Raw genomic sequence first — 19,989 nt, 5'->3', positions numbered from 1 at the left:
GAGGGGCAAGGATGGAGGAGAGGAAACGCGGCACCCAGCGAAGGCCGGGACTGGGACCGAGAGTTTAACAAGGTCGGGGAGTGGGGGCTGCCTCTGTCGAGGGAGCACGGAGAGCGCGACTTTCCTCGGCGTCTCCCCACAACTTTCTCTCATACCCGACAGAGGTTTCTTGTCCTCTCTGTCTCACCGCCAGTTAGTTCCCTATTTCCTATTATGGGCCGTGCCTTGCCCCCACTCATGCATTCTCTAGATTTAGGACCGAGAAACACAAGTATAGGACCGTCTTTAGGTATGCGAGCCCGGTACAACAGGGAAGAGCTGCAAGGTGGGGGAAGGGAGAGCAAACAATCTCGCGAGAACTTCAAGGGAAGCCCAAGAGAAGAAGCCTATGGGGGAGGGGAAGAATGTGGGAGTAGGTTTGGGGGAGGGGACGGTGGCCCTGCCTTGGTTTGGGATTGGTCCAAAATCGAGGAAGAGCCCTAGAGTGGAGAGTGACGACAACGGAGGGGAATGACGGATATGAGTAAGTAGGGCGGGGAGGGCGGGGCGAGGCCGACAGAAGGGCGTTGCGCAGGCGCGGGCGCGGAGACGCGGCGGGGGATCGTTGTTACCTCAGCACAACGTTCAGCTCTCGCGGACAAGTCCCGACCCCGCGTGCCCTTCCCCCCCCCCTCTTCCTCCCCAGCCCTGCTCGGGCCCGCCCCCTCCCCCGCCTCCTCCTCTCCGCTCTCTCCCCTCCCCCAGCTCGCCGTCGTCGAAGATAAACAATAGTTGGCGGCCGGCGAGCGCGCAACCTGGACCTCGCGCGGCCGGGCTCGGCGGGCGGGCTGTGTGGGGCCGGGAGGGTCCTGGCCATCCGGCCATGGCGGGACTCTATTCGCTCGGGGTGAGCGTCTTCTCCGACCAGGGTGGGAGGAAGTACATGGAGGACGTGACCCAGATCGTGGTGGAGCCGGAGCCGCCAGCCGAGGACGAGCTCTCACTGGGGTCGCCGCTGCTGCTCCCCGGGGACGAGACGGGCCCCGGGGGCGAGGGCCACTCGGCAGCTGCGGCGGCGGCCCGGGAAGGACCTCGCGAGCCTGCGGGCGGCGCCGGGGCCTCATCGCCGGCCACGGGCCGCGGCTATCTGCGGCGTCGCCGCCGCTCCTCGGTGGCCTTCTTCGCCGTGTGCGATGGTCACGGCGGCCGGGAGGCAGCCCAGTTCGCCCGGGAGCACCTGTGGGGCTTCATCAAGAAGCAGAAAGGATTTGGTTCGACAGAGCCGGCCGAAGTGTGCGCCGCCATCCGTAAGGGCTTCCTTGCCTGTCATCTGGCCATGTGGAAGAAACTGGGTGAGTGACCCTGACCGTGATCGCGGCCGCCATCCCGCGCGGGCTGCCTTCCCGCCTTCCCCGCTGCAGCCTGTTTTCTTTCTGTTTGTACCGCGACTCCTTCTCCAGCACTCCCGGGCACTGCGTCTCTCCCATCCCCCAACGACCCTGAGCTTCCCCAAGCAGCCGCAGAGCGTTTAAAACCGGGCGCCAAGTTTTGGTGGAAAGAAGCAGCGACCCGATCATCCCGCCTTCTCTTCCCGCTCCCTCCTCCCTCCTCTGCCCCCGGTGGGGACATGTTCCATTTGAATGTGTCCCCATCCTTCCCTTTGCGCCGCGGTCTTCCGCCCCTAGTCCACTCGGCGTTTGTGTTCTTGACATTCGGGAATGGAGGGGGATAGGAAGAGTAGGCTTCAGAATCGTGGAATGGGCTGCTCGCTCATCACAGAGTTGGAACCTCAGGAGCCATCTAGACCCAGTTCTTGTCAGAAAAAGAATTCCCCCCGCAGGCTGCTCGCCCAGCGGCCCAGCAGGGCTTTCGGAAGGGTCCCCTCGGCTTTTGAATGGCAGTTCCGAGTGTTAGGAAGTTTTCCCGGTCCTGGAATTTTTGTCGCTTTGCAGCTTAGATTCGTTTTAATTTACCTTCTCATTCTGTTCCTTGAGACCCAGGCAAAACGAGTCTAACTTCTTTGATGTGACATTCCTTCAGCCTCTGGAAAATATGCTTTTATAACATTCTCTCTCAAACCCTTCTAGGCTAAACATCTCCAATGCTTAAAGAGGAGACTATGAGGACAATCTGTGTTGAAGGACTACAGAATGTTTTGAACATCTATTACCAGTTGCTCCCCAGAATTCCTTTAGTTTTAAGGATAACAGCCTAGATAAATTGAGTAATGACTGTATATTTGATTAGATCTTTCAAGGAAATGCTTGCATAAGTTTGGTTTTGGAGTACTAGGGATCGCTTCAGGCAAAAGGAACATATAGTTGAGGATACTTTGTGGAGTAACTTTTAGAGCCGGTTAGGTAATGGAGGAAGGGGGCCAGGAGACTTGGTGAGTAGAGGTCTGGACTTAGTTTGGGAGACCTACGTTCAAATTTTGCCTCTTGACAGTAGCTGTGTTGCAATAAATTCACCCAGTGAACCTTTGACTTCTCTCTTATAGGCTGTGACCTAGGATAAGGGTGGAGAGGAGGGGAAGGAGTTTTCCATATATATATGGAAAGCTGCCAAACAAACTAAAAATATAAGGTCAGAGGAATTTAACTGTTATTCGTTTCAGCGCATGTCTTAACTCGATGTACTATAAAGAAATGTGTTAGTTTGTGCTTTTCAGAGCTTTTTTATATTTCTAGAATAACATTTAATTAGCCAAAAGTGATATATTTTTTAAACCGCTGGTATAGCAAGTTGTGCCTGTGAATGACACTCCTCCCAAAGTCAGTCTTCTCTCTGCCTGGCTTTCTGCCCAGAGTTGTGTGATTGAGGCACGAATCAGCCAGTCAAATTGTTGATGGAACTATTTCCCAACCAATCCCAGAGGTCCCATTATGCATTTGTTTTGCTTTTGAGTGTGAAGAAAAGAATTAAAAGCAGGACAGTAGATTCTAGAAGTATACCACAAGAGTTGTAGCTTTCCTATAGTAATGACTACAAACGGTTGTAACAAGGTTGAGGAGGTGAGACTTAAGACATTATTAAGTATTTCTGTATATACTTAAAGCACTTTGTTTTAAGTGGAATCATGGCAAGCTTAGTATTTACATAAAAACATTATCCTACCAAACCTTATTATTGACTCAACTAATTTGCTTAGAAACACTATTGCTGTTATTTTTATAAATCATGGAGTAGTACTTTGTTTATAAATGTGTTTCTAATCCCCACCACACACCCCCACCTTTTTTTTTTTTTTTTTTTTTTTTTTTTTTTTTTTTTTTTTGCTGAGGCAGTTGGGGTTAAGTGACTTCTCTAGGGTCACAGAGCTAAAAAGTGTTAAGTGTCTGATGCTGGATTTGAACTGAGGCCCTCCTGACTTCAGATCTGGCACCCTATCTCCTGCCCCATCTAGCTGCCCCTCCAGATCCTTTTGAGGACAGATAGGGCAAAATAAAGTAAGCCTCATTAACCTAAATAGTCGGGTTTTGAAAATTCTTTTCAAGCAAAACAAGAAATGGAAGGCTTGTGACTAAAAGAGGTATATTTAGCACATAATAGAAGAATCTTTTTGTTAGTTTCTTGATAGAGAACATTTAATAAATTAGTTTCCAGCTATCATACAAATTCCATGGAATCTTTTATTAGCATAAGGTTGTGAGAATAGTTTTAAGTAAAATAGCAGGTAGTTGTATGTGATTTGGACAAATGGTACAATGCATTCTTATTAGGCTTCTGTTTGTTAGAGAGAAATGGTGTATGTTTTCTGAGTTACTATCAGTGTTTACTATTTTTGATTAGAGTTTTGTTGCCATTTAAATTTATTATTTACATAATTGTAATAATTTGTTTCTACTTTGATCCTTCAGATTATATCAGTATTTGTTCTGCAAGGTACAGTGATACTTTTGTTATTTTTATAACTATTTCTTTAGTTACTGGGCCTACAATTTGTTCCCAATTTTAAAATTACAAATAATGTTGTTACAGATAAATTTTATCACAGTTTTCTTGGTGTATAAATCTTGTAGTGTATCCCGTGTTCCCATTGTTCTCTCGTGAACAAGAGATTTGTCTAGTTTCTGAGACCTTCATGATTTATTGTAACTAATTGTAAAATTTATTTATTGTAACTAATTATAAAATTTATTCTTCCTGTGGGTGAAAGAAAAAATAAGTTTATTCAAAAGAAAAGGAAAATGACTTTATTTTCAGTTTAATAGAATAGATTTTATGGGGTTTATTATTATGTATTATGACTAAATAAAAATATACATTTTTCTTTCTATTGCTTACTAATAAGCTTTTTAACCATTTCTTGCCCATATCTTAGAAATCTGTTATTGCTTCATTAATTTAGTTCTCTGCTTAAATGAACATGATTTCTTAATTCTCTGCTTTCTTTAGTATGTTTTATCTGAAATTTAGAAAGATCTAGGGACAGCTAGGTGGTACAATGAATATTGCACCATCCCTGAAATCATGAGCTGAGTTCAAATTTGATTTCAGACACTTACTAGTTGTATGACTGCTCTCTAGATTAGTCACTTAACTCCAATTCCCCACTCTTCCAAGAAAAAAAAAAATCTAGTGCTTTTTCACCCTCTTGTTAAGTCTGCTTTTTAAAAAATACAGGGATGAGGTAGGGTGGGAAATGGAAGAAAATAAAGTCCAACTTCGTCTTTATAACTTTTATTTCAAATAGTATATTTTAGTTAAGAAAAGTTTTGTTAATAATTAATATTATAATATCAATTGGCAGACCTAATATAGGAGCATAATAAAAGTGATAAGGAGAAGAAATCTCATTTTTTTTACCTCAGACTCAAAGCTGGAAGGAATCTTAAGAGTTAATCTAATTCAGTACTTCCTTCAATTCATTTTATAGGCAAGGGAACTGAGAACCCAAAGAAGTTAAAATGATTTGTTGAAGATCACAAAAGTAGTGACAGAGCAGATACTCAAATTAAAGGTCATACTGTCAAGGCTTAATAGGCTTTAGTGTGAAGGAGAACTTGGTATACCCTGGTATGTATGATTCATTTATCTGCTGCCTAACCTATAATTTTCCCCTTGAGTTACATTCCTTTGATGATATTTTAAGCTTGTGAGGATGATTTTGCACATTATTTTTATTTGATTATATTTTTAAAAATGTAAATAAGTTGGATCTAATGAAGAAGCTACTTTCAGTGTCTTTTTGTAGGAGCATGTTAGAATCCTTAGCTTTAAATCTTTTAAATTTATTTGTTATATGTGTCTGTTGTAATTTTAGTTGAATGTCTATAGCTCTTAGTGATAAATTCTATGCAGGACAGAGAAAGACAAAAATGAAAGGCAGACTTGTCTCTCTTGGGCATAATTTATAAAAACGTAGTATTATTAGTATTTCTCAGGATTTTTATTAATTTGTTAGATCTAAAATTCCAAGGAAATATCTTATGTCTCATTTCAGGGAGTTGGTATGAATGTGATTTTAAAAGAAAACTGTCATTTTTTTCCTTTCACATTCTGTAATCAACTAATAAACTCCTTGAAAATTGTTGGTTGAAATCTTTTTTTACTTATTTTATTAATAGGTCCAACTTTATCCATTCAAGACATTATTAACATTTAGGTTCCTTTAATTCTCTGTGGAACTTTAAAATAGTTAAAACTCTGTATTTGGTATTGTACTGTGGCATTTTGAATTTATGGTTCATTTCTTCATTTCAATGATTTTTCCTTTGTTTTTAAATTTCTGGCTCATCAGATATGTTGTAGATGTTTAATAAATCAGCTTCCTCTAAAGAAAACAATAAATGATCTGTTTAACTATCAGAGATAAGCAGTTTAACACATACTACCCTCTAAATATAAAAATATAAAACCAAAAGATTTTTTCAGAATGGAAATAAAATTGAGAGGTTTTATTTTGAGGTAGAAACATTAGAGGATTGTACCAGATAACTGTTTTTGATATTTAACTCATATGATCAGTATTAACACAATTATTAGCATGTCATTTGAATATATTTTATGTTTCCTTAAATTTCTTTGCTTTGTGGAAGTTATATCTTTTGTGATTAAATTTTAGTGGTAGTAAATATTACAGTGGTAATACTGTGTATTCTAATATTTTTGGTTAAGTTTATGTTGAAATATATAAGAATAAAATTTAACATGTCATTTCTCATTACAGCAGAATGGCCTAAGACTATGACTGGCCTCCCCAGCACATCGGGCACAACTGCAAGTGTGGTTATCATCCGAGGCACAAAGATGTATGTAGCTCATGTGGGAGACTCAGGGGTGGTCCTCGGAGTTCAGGATAACCCAAAAGATGATTTTGTCAGAGCTGTGGAAGTGACCCAGGACCACAAACCTGAACTTCCTAAAGAAAGAGAAAGGATTGAAGGACTTGGTGGGAGGTAGTGTATTATTTTGTTTTTTTCTTTTTCTTTCTTTTCTTATAGTAAGGAAATTTCTATTGCTTTAGCTTGTATTAAGGATGTGTATGTGTATCAAAATCCTTGGTGCACTATTCTTTTACCACATTCCTTACTTTCTTCTCCACATTGTGCTGCATGGGATACAGTGCTGGGTCTGAAATCAGGTGGACCTGTATTTAAATCTGGCTTCAGATACTTATTAGTTGTGTGACCCTGGGCACATCATTTAATTGTTTTCTTTGGTTTTCTCATCTGTAAAATGAGGAAACCTTCCAAGGTTGGTGTGAGGATTACATGAGATAACAGTTGTAAATAATTAGCACAGTTTGAGGTATATATTAAATGCTTTTTAAATGTTAGATATAAATTATTGTTATTATTGTTATCAGAGGAATTCTTTGGTTGTCTGCGATTCCCTCTTGCCACATGATCAATCAGTCCATCTTTTTGTGTTAATATAATCCCTTGAGATATTTTATTCCTTTTCTTTGCAGTGTCTACTTATATATTGCATCCTAGTCACACCATGTGTCTCTCTATTGCCCTCTGTGATAATTATATTTAGTTTTTCAGAGGCCATGGTGTTGTGTATCTTGCTATCACTTGGAATATGGTAGTATTGGGAAAATGAGCTTTTGCTTTCTTGGAAAGTTTATGTTCTTAAATCTCCTAAAAGCAGTCCAGACTGCTCTTCTTTTTTACTTTGAGCTTACTTTCTCACATATTCTACTGTACAAAACTCTCTAGGGTGTCCATCCAAATGCTGCCTTCATTCACTTAACCTGTCTTATGTCTTGACTTTAACTTGTTTTTTATAGATAAGTCAAATTGAGTGATTATAGAGTTCTCTTTCAGGTTTTAAAGTGTCTTGGAATATGATACAGTCAGCATCTGGAAGAGCTTACCATCCACAGGGAAGCCCTCCTCAATTGGACGGTTTTATCAAAGGCAAAAACCTTTTTAGAGAATAACTTGTCTTTTACTTGATGAAGATCACTAAATGAGGTTATTTCTATTACATTTTTTAAGGAATCCTAAAAGATGATATATGAAGGGAAACATTTTATTATAAAAGAATATATAAAGTGGCATTCGGTTCTAACATAGGTGTCTGTATTTGAAATCAGCAGAAAATATGTGCATTATATCTTAATGTTCTCAACACATTTCAGTCAGTTGCAGGATAGGGAAATTATGGAAAGCTTGCCTTGTTGCATACTAAGAGCCTCATTCAGTGTGCCCTTGTTTGTGTGTGTGTAAAGGATCACTCTTAAAGATTTTATATACTTGGTAAAATAGGTAGTTAAGTTTGTAATTTTTGGATGTTCACTGGTCTTTCCTCCCTTCCCCGCCTCATCCCCCCTTAAGATCCAAGAATTTTTTTTTAAACTTTGGCTATCATGCCTCTGGTGTGTGTGTTTTGTTTTTTTTTCCTATTAAGTGTCATTTCTTCTTCCTGTTATGTAGTCCTCCTGGTGTATGATATCAGAGTCCAGGTATGGTGGTTCCACTTTTTTTTGTATATATTTTTTTCTTTTCATAATTTTTTTTGTCTTCATTTTTATCCTTGAATGCCCTTTGGATGACATCTTGTACTTTGATATCTTGCCAGCTTTTTACTTTCATCACTTCTCTTTGACTTAAGATTATAACGCTTTTATTTTTCCATTTTCCTTTTTTATTTGCCTTAAAAACTGATGTCTCCTTTCCTTTCAACCATTAGCATTGCAGTACACTAGCAAATAATAATACCAACCTGAAAGCTTTTTAATCAAAAATTGCTTCCTCAAGTCATTGTTAAAGGCTGCATGGTAGCCTTAGAGATTGGGATTCCAGAATAAAGCAGTTTGAGGTTGAAAGGAGGGTTGAGTCAAAAACTTCAGATATTTCTCTTCCCTGCCAATTATTCTGTTATTGCTTTTCCTTTTCTTCTGTTTCTGCAAACTACCTGTCTAAAAGTAGTTACTTTTGAGACTAGAAACTTAAATTAATTTTATGATGATATTTTTTCATAGTTTAAACCAAAGGCTTTTAACTTTGCTGTCACAGATCCCTTTTGCATTTTGGTAAAGCCTACGAAGCCTCAGTAATATTGTTTTAAAATGCATAATGGATTATAAAGGAAATCAATTATATATCATATTTATATTTGGCTATATTGACATCAATATATTTTGTAAAATAAGGTTATGGAGGATCCTGGGAACATGGTGGAGTAGGTCAGAAAACTTTCAGCTATCCAATTTTTCTCTACAAAAAAGATAATTTAAAAAAATTTGCTTTAGAGCAGCAGAAATAAACATGGAATAAAGCAATCACCTTCTTAAGACAATTTGAGAAGACCCAAAGAAAGACTTGATCTCTTGGGGCAGAGGTTTGGCCTTAGTGAAGTGCAAAACACTTACAATTCAACTCTGCAGAATCAACAAACAATAAGCTCTGGGGGCACTTGGGTTGAGAGGTAGACTTAGAAATTTTCATCTAGCAGACTGTATAAGGATTTGACAACTCAGTGTGTGTGTGTAGTTTATTGGGAAGGTGATGTCATGACTTGTAAGAGAATCAGATTTTAGTGAGGCAGGATGTGCAAAGTCAAGACTGAAGAATCTTCTACTTTTGAGGAATGCCAAGCACAGCTGTACTGACCAGGCACATTAGGGGCTATTGTTGCAGGGAGAAGGCGCAGAGAAAAATTGGACAGTTTTCTGAAAGTTTTCTGACCTACTCTACCATGTTCCCAGGATCCTCCATAACCTTTTTTTTTTTTTTTTTTTTTTTTTTTTTTTTTTTTTTTTTTTTTTTTTTTTACAAAATATATTGATGTCAATATTGTCAAATATAAATGTGATATGTAATTGGTTTCCTTTGTAATCCATTATGCATTTTAAAACAGTATTACTGAGGCTTTGTAGGCTTTACCAAAATGCCAAAGGGATCTGTGACAGCTAGTTTAACTAGCAACTGAATCTGTTGAGTTCAGTAGCTAGGAGCAGGTTGTGGGCACTTGTAGTAGGAGAGCAGAATCCCTGGTTTCAGTTTTGGGGCAGAGAGGACAGCTGTAGTTTGTGGCTACTAGAGGGACTGAAAGGGAAGGAGTAAAATCATTTGTTGGGACAGTGTGGCTGATGTCCTAACTGTGGTTTAGAAGTAGAGAGGAGAGCCCATGGTTGGATTGGGAGACAGACCTCAGAAAATAATAGTATAGAAGGATTTGAGACATGGGGCATTATTCCCTGTACCTCAGAACTACAACTTGATTACACTGATAACTGCTAATAACAAAACAAAACAAGTAAAAATGAATAAGCAAAGGAGAGAATACAACCATTGATGGTTACTATGGAGATAGAAAAAATCTGAGTTTATATTCAGAGGAAGATAATGGAGCTAAAAAACCCACTCCATTTTCAATGAGAAATATCAAATGGTCCCAAGCACTTCTTGGAAGAATTTAAAAAGGACTTTAAAAATCAAATGAGAGATTGAGGAAAAATTAGGGGAAAAAAATAAGAGCAATCCAAGAAAATGATGAAAAAATGAATTATTTTTTTTTTATTTATAAAATATATGCATGGGTAATTTTTCAACAGTGACCCTTGCAAAACCTATTGTTCCAAATTTTCTCCTCCTTTTCCCCCACTTTCTCCTCTAGATGGCAGCTAGTCCAATACATGTTAAATATGTTAAAATATGTGTTAAATCCAATATATGTATACATAGTTATACTGTTACCTTGTGGTACCAGAAAAATTGGATCAAGAAGGAAAAAAAATCTGATAAAGAAAACAAAATGCAAGCAAACAACAACAGAAAGAGTGAAAATGTTTATGTTGTGGTCCATACTCTGTTCCCACAGTCTTCTCTCTGAGGGTAGATGGCTCTCTTCATCACTGAACAATTGGAATTGGTTTGAATCATCTCACTGTTGAAGAGAGCCACATCCAAAAATGAATTAATTTTTAAAAAGAAAAAAATAAGTTTCTGAAGTGAGCAGAACCGGGATAATATTGTACAGTAACAGCACAATCATGTTATCAACTTTGACATACTTGGCTCTCCTTGACAATACAATGATCCAAGCTGTTCCAATAGATTTGGGAAGGAAAATGCCCTCTGCATCCAGAGGTTAACCTATGTGGTTTTGCCTATGGATTGAAGCATACTATTTTCACTTTTTAAAAAAAAACTTTTTCTTTCTTATGGTTTTTTTTCCCTTTTTTGTTCTGATTTTTCTTAAACAACATGACAAAGGTCATGTTTTAAAAATGATTATATATGTAATAACCTAGATCAGATTGCTTGCTGTTTTGGGTAGGGGAGGGAGGTAAGGTAAAGGAGAGAGGGAGAAAAAATTTGGAACTCAAAATTTTAGAAAAATGAATGTTGAAAACTATCTTTACATGTAATTGTAAAAATAAAATGTTATTAAAAAAAGAAAATTATGAAAAGAAAGTCAACTAACTAGAAATAAAATAAAAAAACTTAAGAAAATAATTCTTTGACAACTGAATTGAACAAGGGGAAGCTAATGATATTCTAAGACACCAAGAAATCATAAAGTAAAATCAAAAGAATGAAAAAAATAAAAGGCAAAGTGAAACATTTCATCAGAAAAACAATTGTTCTGGAGAATAGATCAAGGAGAAATAACATAATAATAATCAGATTACCTGAAAATTACAATATATTTTAAGAAATTATTAAAGAAAATTGCCTTGATGTTCTAGAACAAGAAGGTAAAACATTAATAAGAAAAAAATCCACCAATCACCACCTGAAAAAGATTCCAGGAGGAAAATGTACAGGAATAGCTTAGCCAAGTTTCCAACCTCCGTTTTTAAGGAGAAAATATTGGAAGAAAAAAGAAAAAAAAAATTTAAATATCATTAAGCTACAATAAGGATTACATAAGACCCAGCAGCTACTAATTTGAAGGACTTTTGGTCTTGGAATATATCATTTTTCATTTAGCGGGAGTTGAGCTTAAAACAGGGTAACTTACCCAGCAGAGTTAAGTATGATCCTGAATTTTAAAAATAGAAATTTAATGAGTTCAAAGACTTTCAGTTTTTTGTGACAAAAACTCTAGAACTTAATGTAAAATTTTGACATATAGGATCCAGGAGAAATATGAAGTAAACATTAAAGACCGATTATAAGGGACTCAATAAGGTCAAATTGTTTACTTCTTATCTGAGAAATATGTGTGTGAAATATTAGCAATTCTCTTATGATTGTCATTTGAGTAGTTTGAAAGAAAGGTATGGGCTGAGCTGAGTATGATGGGCTGATTCTAAAAATATAAATCTGGGGAAAGAGAAAAAGAAGTAATTATTTCATACAAATAAAACATTAAAGGAAAAATTGATACAGAAGAAACTACTGGGGAGCTACAGATAGTGCTGGGACCTTACACTCATTGGAAATAGGATTATGAAGAGAACAAGAAATGAAAGCAAGGAGAGAGGGTGAAAGGAGAGAATAAGAGAAGGACTCTTAAAAGGATGGGCAAATTAAGGAATAAAAGAATAAGGTACCAGCAATAAAGCAGAAGAATGAGGAGAAAGATAGGGTAAATGGGAGGAGAAAGATAGTGAAGAAAATTGGGAAGGAGGAAAATACACAAGTAATTGTAGTTTATAATGTAAATGGAACAAATTTACTTTAAAACAGAGTTGGAATAGCAGATTAAAAATTTGAATTCAATAGTATATTGCTCTCCTGAAAGGTAAAAATGAGAGTATAAGATAAAGGGCAGGAGTAAGTTTATTATGGGAAAAAAGCAGGGACAACTGTCATCATTTTGAAAAGTAGAAACTAAATTATGCATCAGAAATTTAATTCATTATTGCTTTAGACTATTTAAAATACCTAGATGTTATAAAATATTTGAACTTATATCTGCCAAAATAGGCATAGGGACTGATGAACATAAACATAAAACACTTTATACAAATATACTTAAATCTAAATAATTGAAGTGATATTGAAGTTCATGGGTAAATAAAGCGAATATAATTTTATTTTATTTTTTATTATTATAGCTTTTTATTGACAACATATGCATGGGAAAATTTTCAACATTGACCTTTGCAAACACTTCTGTTTCAACTTTTCCTTTCCTTCCCTCCACCCTCTCCTCTAGATGGCAGGTAGTCCCATACATGTTAAATATGTTAAAGTATATGTTAAATACAGTATATGTGTACATACTTATACAATTCTCTTGTTGCACAAGAAAAATCAGATTTAGAAAGTTAAAAATAACCTGGGAAGAAAAACAAAAATAAAAGCAGTCCACATTCATTTCCCAGTGTTCTTTAGCTGGGTATAGCTGGTTCTGTTAATCACTGATTAATTGGAACTGAATTGGATCCTCTCATTGCTGAAGGTAGCCGCTTACATCAGAATTGATCATCATATAGTATTGTTGTTGAAGTGCATAATGATCTCCTGTCATCTTAGCCAATCTGACAGCAGATGTGCAGTAGTATCTCAGAGTTGTTTTAATTTGCATTTCTCTGATCAATACAGATTTGGAACACCTTTACATATGAGTAGAAATAGTTTCAATTTCATCATCTGAAAATTGTCTGTTCCTATCCTTTGACCATTTATCAATTGGAGAATGGCTTGATGTGAATATAATTATAGAAAACTCTTTTGCCTAAATGGTTTACTTAATGTCATCCTAATTAAATGACTAAAAAAATTTGCTGAGTTAGAAAAAATTAACAAAGTTTATTTGGAAGAACAAAAGTTGAAGAACTTCAAAGAAGCCATGGAAAAAAGAGATAAAGGAAATAGATTCAGCAGCATTATTGAAGTATAAAAAGGATAATTACAATTATCTTAAATTAAAATTTTCTTGTACAAATAAAACCTATGTGGTCAAGAACAGAAGGAATGCAGAAAATTGCATTGAGGGAAGGGAATCTTTCATAGATAATCTCTCAGGTAGCATATGATAGGGTTGGAGTTTTGCTATAGTGTAGAAACAAGTTGGCTGATTTAGAAAAACATGGAAAGACTTGGAATGAAGATGAATAGCATCTTCAGAGAAACAGATGATAGAAAGAAATAAACATAGTAGAGCCTTTCATATATGTGTATGATTGTATATATGTACTCAAGTATAGAATTCGAAGGAGGGGGAAAAATAAAGCAAAACATGCAAAGCAGAGAACAAAAAAATCTACAAAGCAACAAAGAAAAGCTTTAAAAACAATGTGTAGTATTTATTATATAAGTTTTCTTGAAACAGAACTGGTTTTATATTGAATCTTCTCTTATGGGATGCTGTGTACATGGCAATTTTTTTCTTTTCTCATTTTGTATTTAAGTTAAAAAAAAACTACCATTATCCTTCCTCCCAAAAGTATTATTAGGAGCCCAGTTTTCTAAATTGAAATCTAAGATCAGCTAGAAATAGGAAGTTATAAGTAAGATCCTGGGAATGTATTTAATTATGTTTCTTGAGATTATTTTAAAGCTTTGTTTAAAAAATTTATGAAATTAAAAACAATTTATTTTGTAAAGCCTTATGGTTATTTCTATTTCTCTTCAACATATCCTCTATTGGCTTCATTTTCTATTTACTTGGAAAAATTAACAGAAACTTTTGGGTGATAGTTTTGCAAATTGTCCCAAATAAATGCGCGCCACTGAAATTAGAAGTTCTATAACTTTAAGAGGCTAAGTGACTAGCCCATAATCACATAACTGATAAATATTTGAAGTGAACTTTTAAAAAATGTTTTAATTGTAGTAGTAGTTTATTTTATAAATATTCCTGTAAAGAGTTTTCAACATTAATTTTTGTAAGACTGTTCTAAATTTTTTCTGTGTTGTCTTCAAAAAATTCATAACAATCATTAAAACTATTTAATACTGTTTAAAAATAGGTTGATCATTGAAATAGGTTTGGTACATATGTTAGGAGTACCAAATCTTTTGGTAAATCTATAGATATTTGAATTACTGTGGGTAAGGACTTAGTTAACAAAAACTTTTGGGAAAACTGGAAAGCAGTTTGGCAGAAATCTGATAAATATCAGTATGATATTGTATGTCAAGATGAATACATGATATAGTTATAGAAATTCACATCATAAATAAATTTAGAGGAGAAAAGAGGGAAATATCTTTTAAAAATATGGATAGAGTTAGTGTTCATAACCAAACATAGAATAGAGATAATCAGAGAAGTCAAAATGAATAATTGTGATTTTATAAAATGAATTTCTTTTGGTACTAGTGCAACATTTTTGAAGTAAATTTTCCAAAGAAAAGCTCATCCAAGATAAATAAGAAACTGATTAAAATTTATAAGAGTAAGAGTCATTCTCTAATAGATAAGTGATCCAAGGACATGAGCAGGCAATTTTATTTTATTTTATTTTTGTTAAAATATTTTTTTTTTCAAAACATATACATGGATAATTTTTTTAATATTGACCCTTGCAAAACTTTGCATTTCAGCTTTTCCCCCACCCTCTTCCCTAAATGACAATGTGTTAAACATGGTAAAAATATAAATTAAATCCAATATATGCATATATATTTATACAATTTTCTTGCACAGTAAGATAGGTATATAAGATATGCACAGAAAGATAAATATGCAAGAAAAATCAGTTCAAAAAGGGTATAAAAAAATGAAAAGAAAATAAGAGCAAACAACAAAAAGTGAAAATGCTATGTTATGATCCACACTCAGTTCCTTCCTCTGGATGTAGATGGCTCTCTTCATCACAAGATCATTGGATCTGGCTTAAATCATCTCATTGTTGAAAAGAGCTGAGTCCATCAGAATTGATCATTATAATCTTATTGCAGTGTGCAATGATCTCCTGGTTCTGCTTACTTCACTGAGCATCAATTTGTGTAAATCTCTTCAGACCTCTCTAAAATCATCCTGCTTGATCATTTCTTGTAGAAGAATAATATTCCATAACATTCATATACCGTAACTTATTCAGCCGTTCTCCAACTGATGGGCATTCACTCAGTTTCCAGTTTCTTGCTACTACAAAAAGCTGCCACAAACATTTTTGCATATGTGGGTCACTTTCCCTTCTTTTAAGATCTCTCTGGGTTATAAGCCCAGTAAAAACACTGCTGTCAAAGGATATGCACAGTTTTATAGCCCTTTGGGTATAGTTCCAAATTGCTCTCCAGAATGGTTGGATTCGTTCACAATTCCACCAACGATGTATTAGTGTACCAGTTTTTCCACATCCCGTCTCATTATTTTAATTTATTTCTCATTTTTTTCTGTCATTTTAGCCAGTCTGAGAGATGTGTAGTGTATCTCAGAGTTGTCTCAATTTGCATTTCTTTAATCAATAGTGATTTAGAACACTTTCATATGACTAGAAATGGTTTCAATTTCTTCATCTGAAAATTGGTTGATGAACAGGCAATTTTAAAAGGAAGAAACCCAAGCTATCAGTAATTATGTGAAATTCAAATGACTAATTATTAGAGAATTACACATTAAAGTAATACTGATCAGATTTTAAAAGATAGAGGAAGAAAATGACAAATGTGACAAGGCTGAGTGAAAAACAGGTACAGTAATGTTTTTGGTGATGCTGTTAATTAGTCCATATACATGTAAAGGTAGTTTTCAACATACATTTTTGTAAAATTTTGTGTTCCGTATTTTTCTTCCTCCTCTTATCTCCTCCCCTCTCCCCAAGAAAGTAATCTGATATAGGTTAAATGAGTGCATTTCTATTAAATGTATTTCCATATTTGTGGTGTTGTGCAAGAAAAATCAGACCAAAAGGGGGGAAAAACCGAAAACAAACAAAAAAAAGTGAAAATACTATACTTTGATCCATATTCAGTCTCCATAGTTCTCTCTCCGGATGTGAGTGGCATTTTCCATCCCAAGTCTATTAGAATTGTATTGAATTATCAGTTTCCAGTTCCATGCCATCACAAAAAGGGCAGCTACTAACATTTTTGCACATGTATGTTCTTTTCCCTCTTTCATCCTCTCTTTGGGATACAGGCTTTGTAGAGACACTTCTGGATGAAAGGATATGCACAGTTTGATAGTCCTTTGGGCTTTTCAAATTGCTTTCTAAAATGGTTAGATCATTTCACATCTCTACCAACAATGCATTGGTGTCCCAATTTTCCCACATCTCCAACATTTATCATCTTTTCCTGTCATCTCAGTCAATCTAATAGGTATGAAGTAGTACCTCAGAGTTGTCCTAATTTGCATTTCTCTAATTAATAATGATTTAGCTGCTTTTAACTTTGTACTGCAGCTGCAGAAGTATATTCGTGGAGACATCTTATAATTGTCACATTTAGTTGCCTTTTCTTAGTCCTCAATCTCTTTGAAGTTCTGCAGTTTTGATAATGTACAACCTTTTTGAAACATACTATTTACTTGGCTTTAATGATATTGCATTCATTTGGTTATGCCTTTATGCCTTGGTTTCTTGGATTTTTTTTTTCTTTCTAAATTTGGACAGTGGTTAAGTTCAGTCTTTGGCTTCTCATGTAGAGCTCTTGTTTGCTTAATCCCTTTGGTTTCACTTAACACCTGTCTGTGACTTCCTATATATCTATATCTGTCATCTCACATAGGATCAAAATATTAGAATTGTCCTAAATCTGATCTGTTTCATCCCTTCCTTTTATACATTCCTTATAATAGCTCATATACACCCCTTTCTCTTTGCCTTCAGTACTCTTTTCTGGCAGTTCTGTTCATTCAAGTTTTTTTCACCCTATTCTTGAACAGGTTACATAACTTCTCTGTCTCTGTGTCTGTCTGTCTGTCTGTCTCTCTCTCTCTCTCTCTCTCTCTCTCTCACACACACACACACACACACACACACACACATATTCAGTATTGATTCATCCATGAAGAAAGTGCAGTTTTATTTTTATACTTCTGATTGCCTGTTGGATGTCCAAATGAAAAAATGTCCCATTATCATTTCAAATTCAATATGATTAAAATGGAAATCCTTCTATCCTAGAAATAACCCTAGATATAATTTTTTCTGCTAATGTAAATATCCATCATGTGGGACCAAAATATCCATCATGTGGGACCAAAATATTGGAGTTGTCATAAACTCTGACTTGTCACATCCCTTGCTCATATGGATTTCTTATATCTCCATTGTTTCCCTTTCTCTTTTCCTGTTGTCAATACTCTTCATTCAAATTCTTTTCACCTGATTTTTGGACTACTTATATAGCTTCCTATTATATTCAGGCTTTATGCCTCTTTAATATCATCAGCAGGTTAATCTTATTTTTATTTTTGCTGAGGCAACTGGGGTTAAGTGACTAGGGGTTACACTGCTTGGAAGAAGTGTTAAGTGTATGAGGCCAGATTTGAACTCAGGTCCTCCTAACTTCAAACCTGTGGTGCTCTATCCACTGTACCAACTAGCTGCCCCCAGATTAATCTTAAAGTATTATTTTATCATATTACTCTTATGTTTTCATGGAATCAGTCAGTGACTCCTGGCTGCCTGCATAATAGAGTTTGAATGTCTTAGTCTTTGTCTATTACACCTTAATTTTTATATTTTAAAATTTTTCTTGAAGTCTTTTATTTCTCTTGAAAATATAAATTGGATACTTTTTCAATCTGCTATGATGGCTAGACTTTTACATGAAATGGGTACTCAAATAATTTATTTTGGTGAAGGCATTGTCAGTCTTAAGTTTGTATTAACTGCCCTGGTGAAACTAGTATAAAAAAAAGTTAAACCAGCTTATTTGTATTATTTCAGGCACCTTTGTTTTACTTTTTTTCTTTTTCCTTTTTTTTTTAGTGTGATCAACAAATCTGGGGTTAACAGGGTTGTTTGGAAACGGCCTCGACTTACTCATAATGGTCCTGTTCGAAGAAGCACAGTTATTGACCAGATCCCCTTCCTGGCAGTTGCAAGAGCACTTGGTAAGTAAGACTCACAAGACACCCAGTGGAGTGGGATCTTGTAGGCTTCAAACTATCAATTAATAGGTATGAAGGAGGAGAGCATGTTTTAGAAAGAATAACTTGACATTTTAAATTCTTTATAAAAATGCATTATTAAGTGAAAGACCTCTGCATTAACATGGTACATTAGTAATCTCATCAGAGGTTCTTTATTATTTCTGAAAACTTTGCATCTCAGTTTTTTAAATCATAAAATTAGTTGACAATTTTAGAAGACATTGTCTCAGCAGATATTTGGACCTCATATAGCCTTTAAATGCCTTATTTTATCTTCTCAGTTAATTAAGAGATTTTCTCTGATAGATTCTTTCCTATAAGACCTTTAGCAAGAGATAAATGAGGCAATATTCTAATCATATTAATAAATGGAAATTTGTTTTCTGTTGGTAGTGAAGGAGGTCTGTCTAATATTTAACTGGGTTAAAGAGAAGAGGGGTGATGTAGCTCTGTTAAGTATATTTTCTTCCACTTTTTAAAGAAAATATTTTACAGGTCTTACCTTACTTTTTTATGAGTTGTTTTTTCCCCTCCCATATTCCAGATTAAATCCTCTTTTTTTGACAAAACAAAACAAAAAAAACAAAATCTGATGCATCTGACTATATACATAATTCTGTCCTGGTAGTATTTCTCATTGTCCTACTATGGGGCATGGGTGTATGTGTTAAAAAGGAGTGGCATGGATAAATAGTGTTTATTCGCTAAATGCATTTTCTCAATGGAAATACTTAGATACAAATTACTTCTTGAAACTTACTTGTCTTGGTCACTTTTGGTTAAAAAAAAAAAAAGTTTGAGAATCCTGAGTATTGTTAGTCCTCAACCATGGCTTTTATAATATAATATCTAGATTTTTTCATAGGAAAGTTAGTTGTTGGAAACAAAACTTCTTTTTGGGGGAGTTAAAATTGTTTTTCAGAGTAGAAGTAAAAGTACAGATTATTATGTTCTGGTTTTATCTCAGCAGAGGTCATTTCAGGGAGAATGAGATCTGTGGATTAGAGCTGTTTGTTTCTCATCCCATGAGGTGATATTTTGTTTCTGTTATGAATTTGTGTTTCTGTATTTGATTTCTGTTTCTTAGCAGAATAGCAACTGAAGGAAGATCGCTCCTTGGCATATAGCTTTTTAATCCATGGTTCTGGAAATCCAGACATTTACTTGACTTCACCAAAGAGTGGTAATTTAAACTAAATCAGTCGTGCTTTCTTGAGTAGACTTGAAGTCTATACACTCTTTTCCCAGAGATCTTAAATGCTTTACAAGGAATTACTTGGATAAGCCTCAGTAGTCCTGTTTTTAAGGTTGGTAAACTGAAGCAGTAGTTAGTTCAACCTCACCTAGGTGAGAATACGTTCTACTGTCCAATAAAGAGTTCTTGCTTCTATTATTTTGTGAATTTTTTTTTCTCAATTCTGTGTATGTATAAAGAACTTTACAGTTTGTGGACTTTTATACTTTTAACTTCTCTTCCTTTGTCTCTTGGATTTAAAAAGTGTTTGAAAAACTCAGCTTTTGGTCCAATTTCCTCTTACTGAACTAATGAAAGTTTTTGTCTACTTCCTTGTGTATAAGAGGTTTTTGAAAACTCCTGTCTGTTCA

At 35.6% G+C, this 19,989-nt stretch overlaps 1 protein-coding gene across 2 annotated transcripts in view; it reads left to right on the top strand.

Moving 5' to 3' along the window:
- Nucleotides 1-703: 703 nt before the first annotated feature.
- The window catches only part of PPM1D (protein phosphatase, Mg2+/Mn2+ dependent 1D), a 42,197-nt gene continuing 22,911 nt past the window's right edge, over nucleotides 704-19,989 (top strand). The window contains exons 1-3 of one of the 2 annotated variants that reach the window (XM_023502112.2): nucleotides 704-1,331; nucleotides 6,155-6,380; nucleotides 18,221-18,345. In XM_023502112.2, the coding sequence (XP_023357880.1) occupies nucleotides 863-1,331; nucleotides 6,155-6,380; nucleotides 18,221-18,345 (820 nt within the window). In that variant the 5' untranslated portion in view covers nucleotides 704-862. Of the gene's footprint in view, nucleotides 1,332-6,151; nucleotides 6,381-18,220; nucleotides 18,346-19,989 lie in introns of both variants that reach the window. The other variant, XM_023502111.2, reaches the window with a different exon arrangement.

The sequence above is a fragment of the Sarcophilus harrisii genome, chromosome 4 (genome assembly GCF_902635505.1).
Source record: "Sarcophilus harrisii chromosome 4, mSarHar1.11, whole genome shotgun sequence".
In the NCBI taxonomy this organism is placed as follows: Eukaryota; Metazoa; Chordata; class Mammalia; order Dasyuromorphia; family Dasyuridae; genus Sarcophilus; species Sarcophilus harrisii.
The sequence above is the reverse complement of the archived record's forward strand: the minus strand, read 5'-3'. Positions and strand labels throughout refer to the sequence as shown.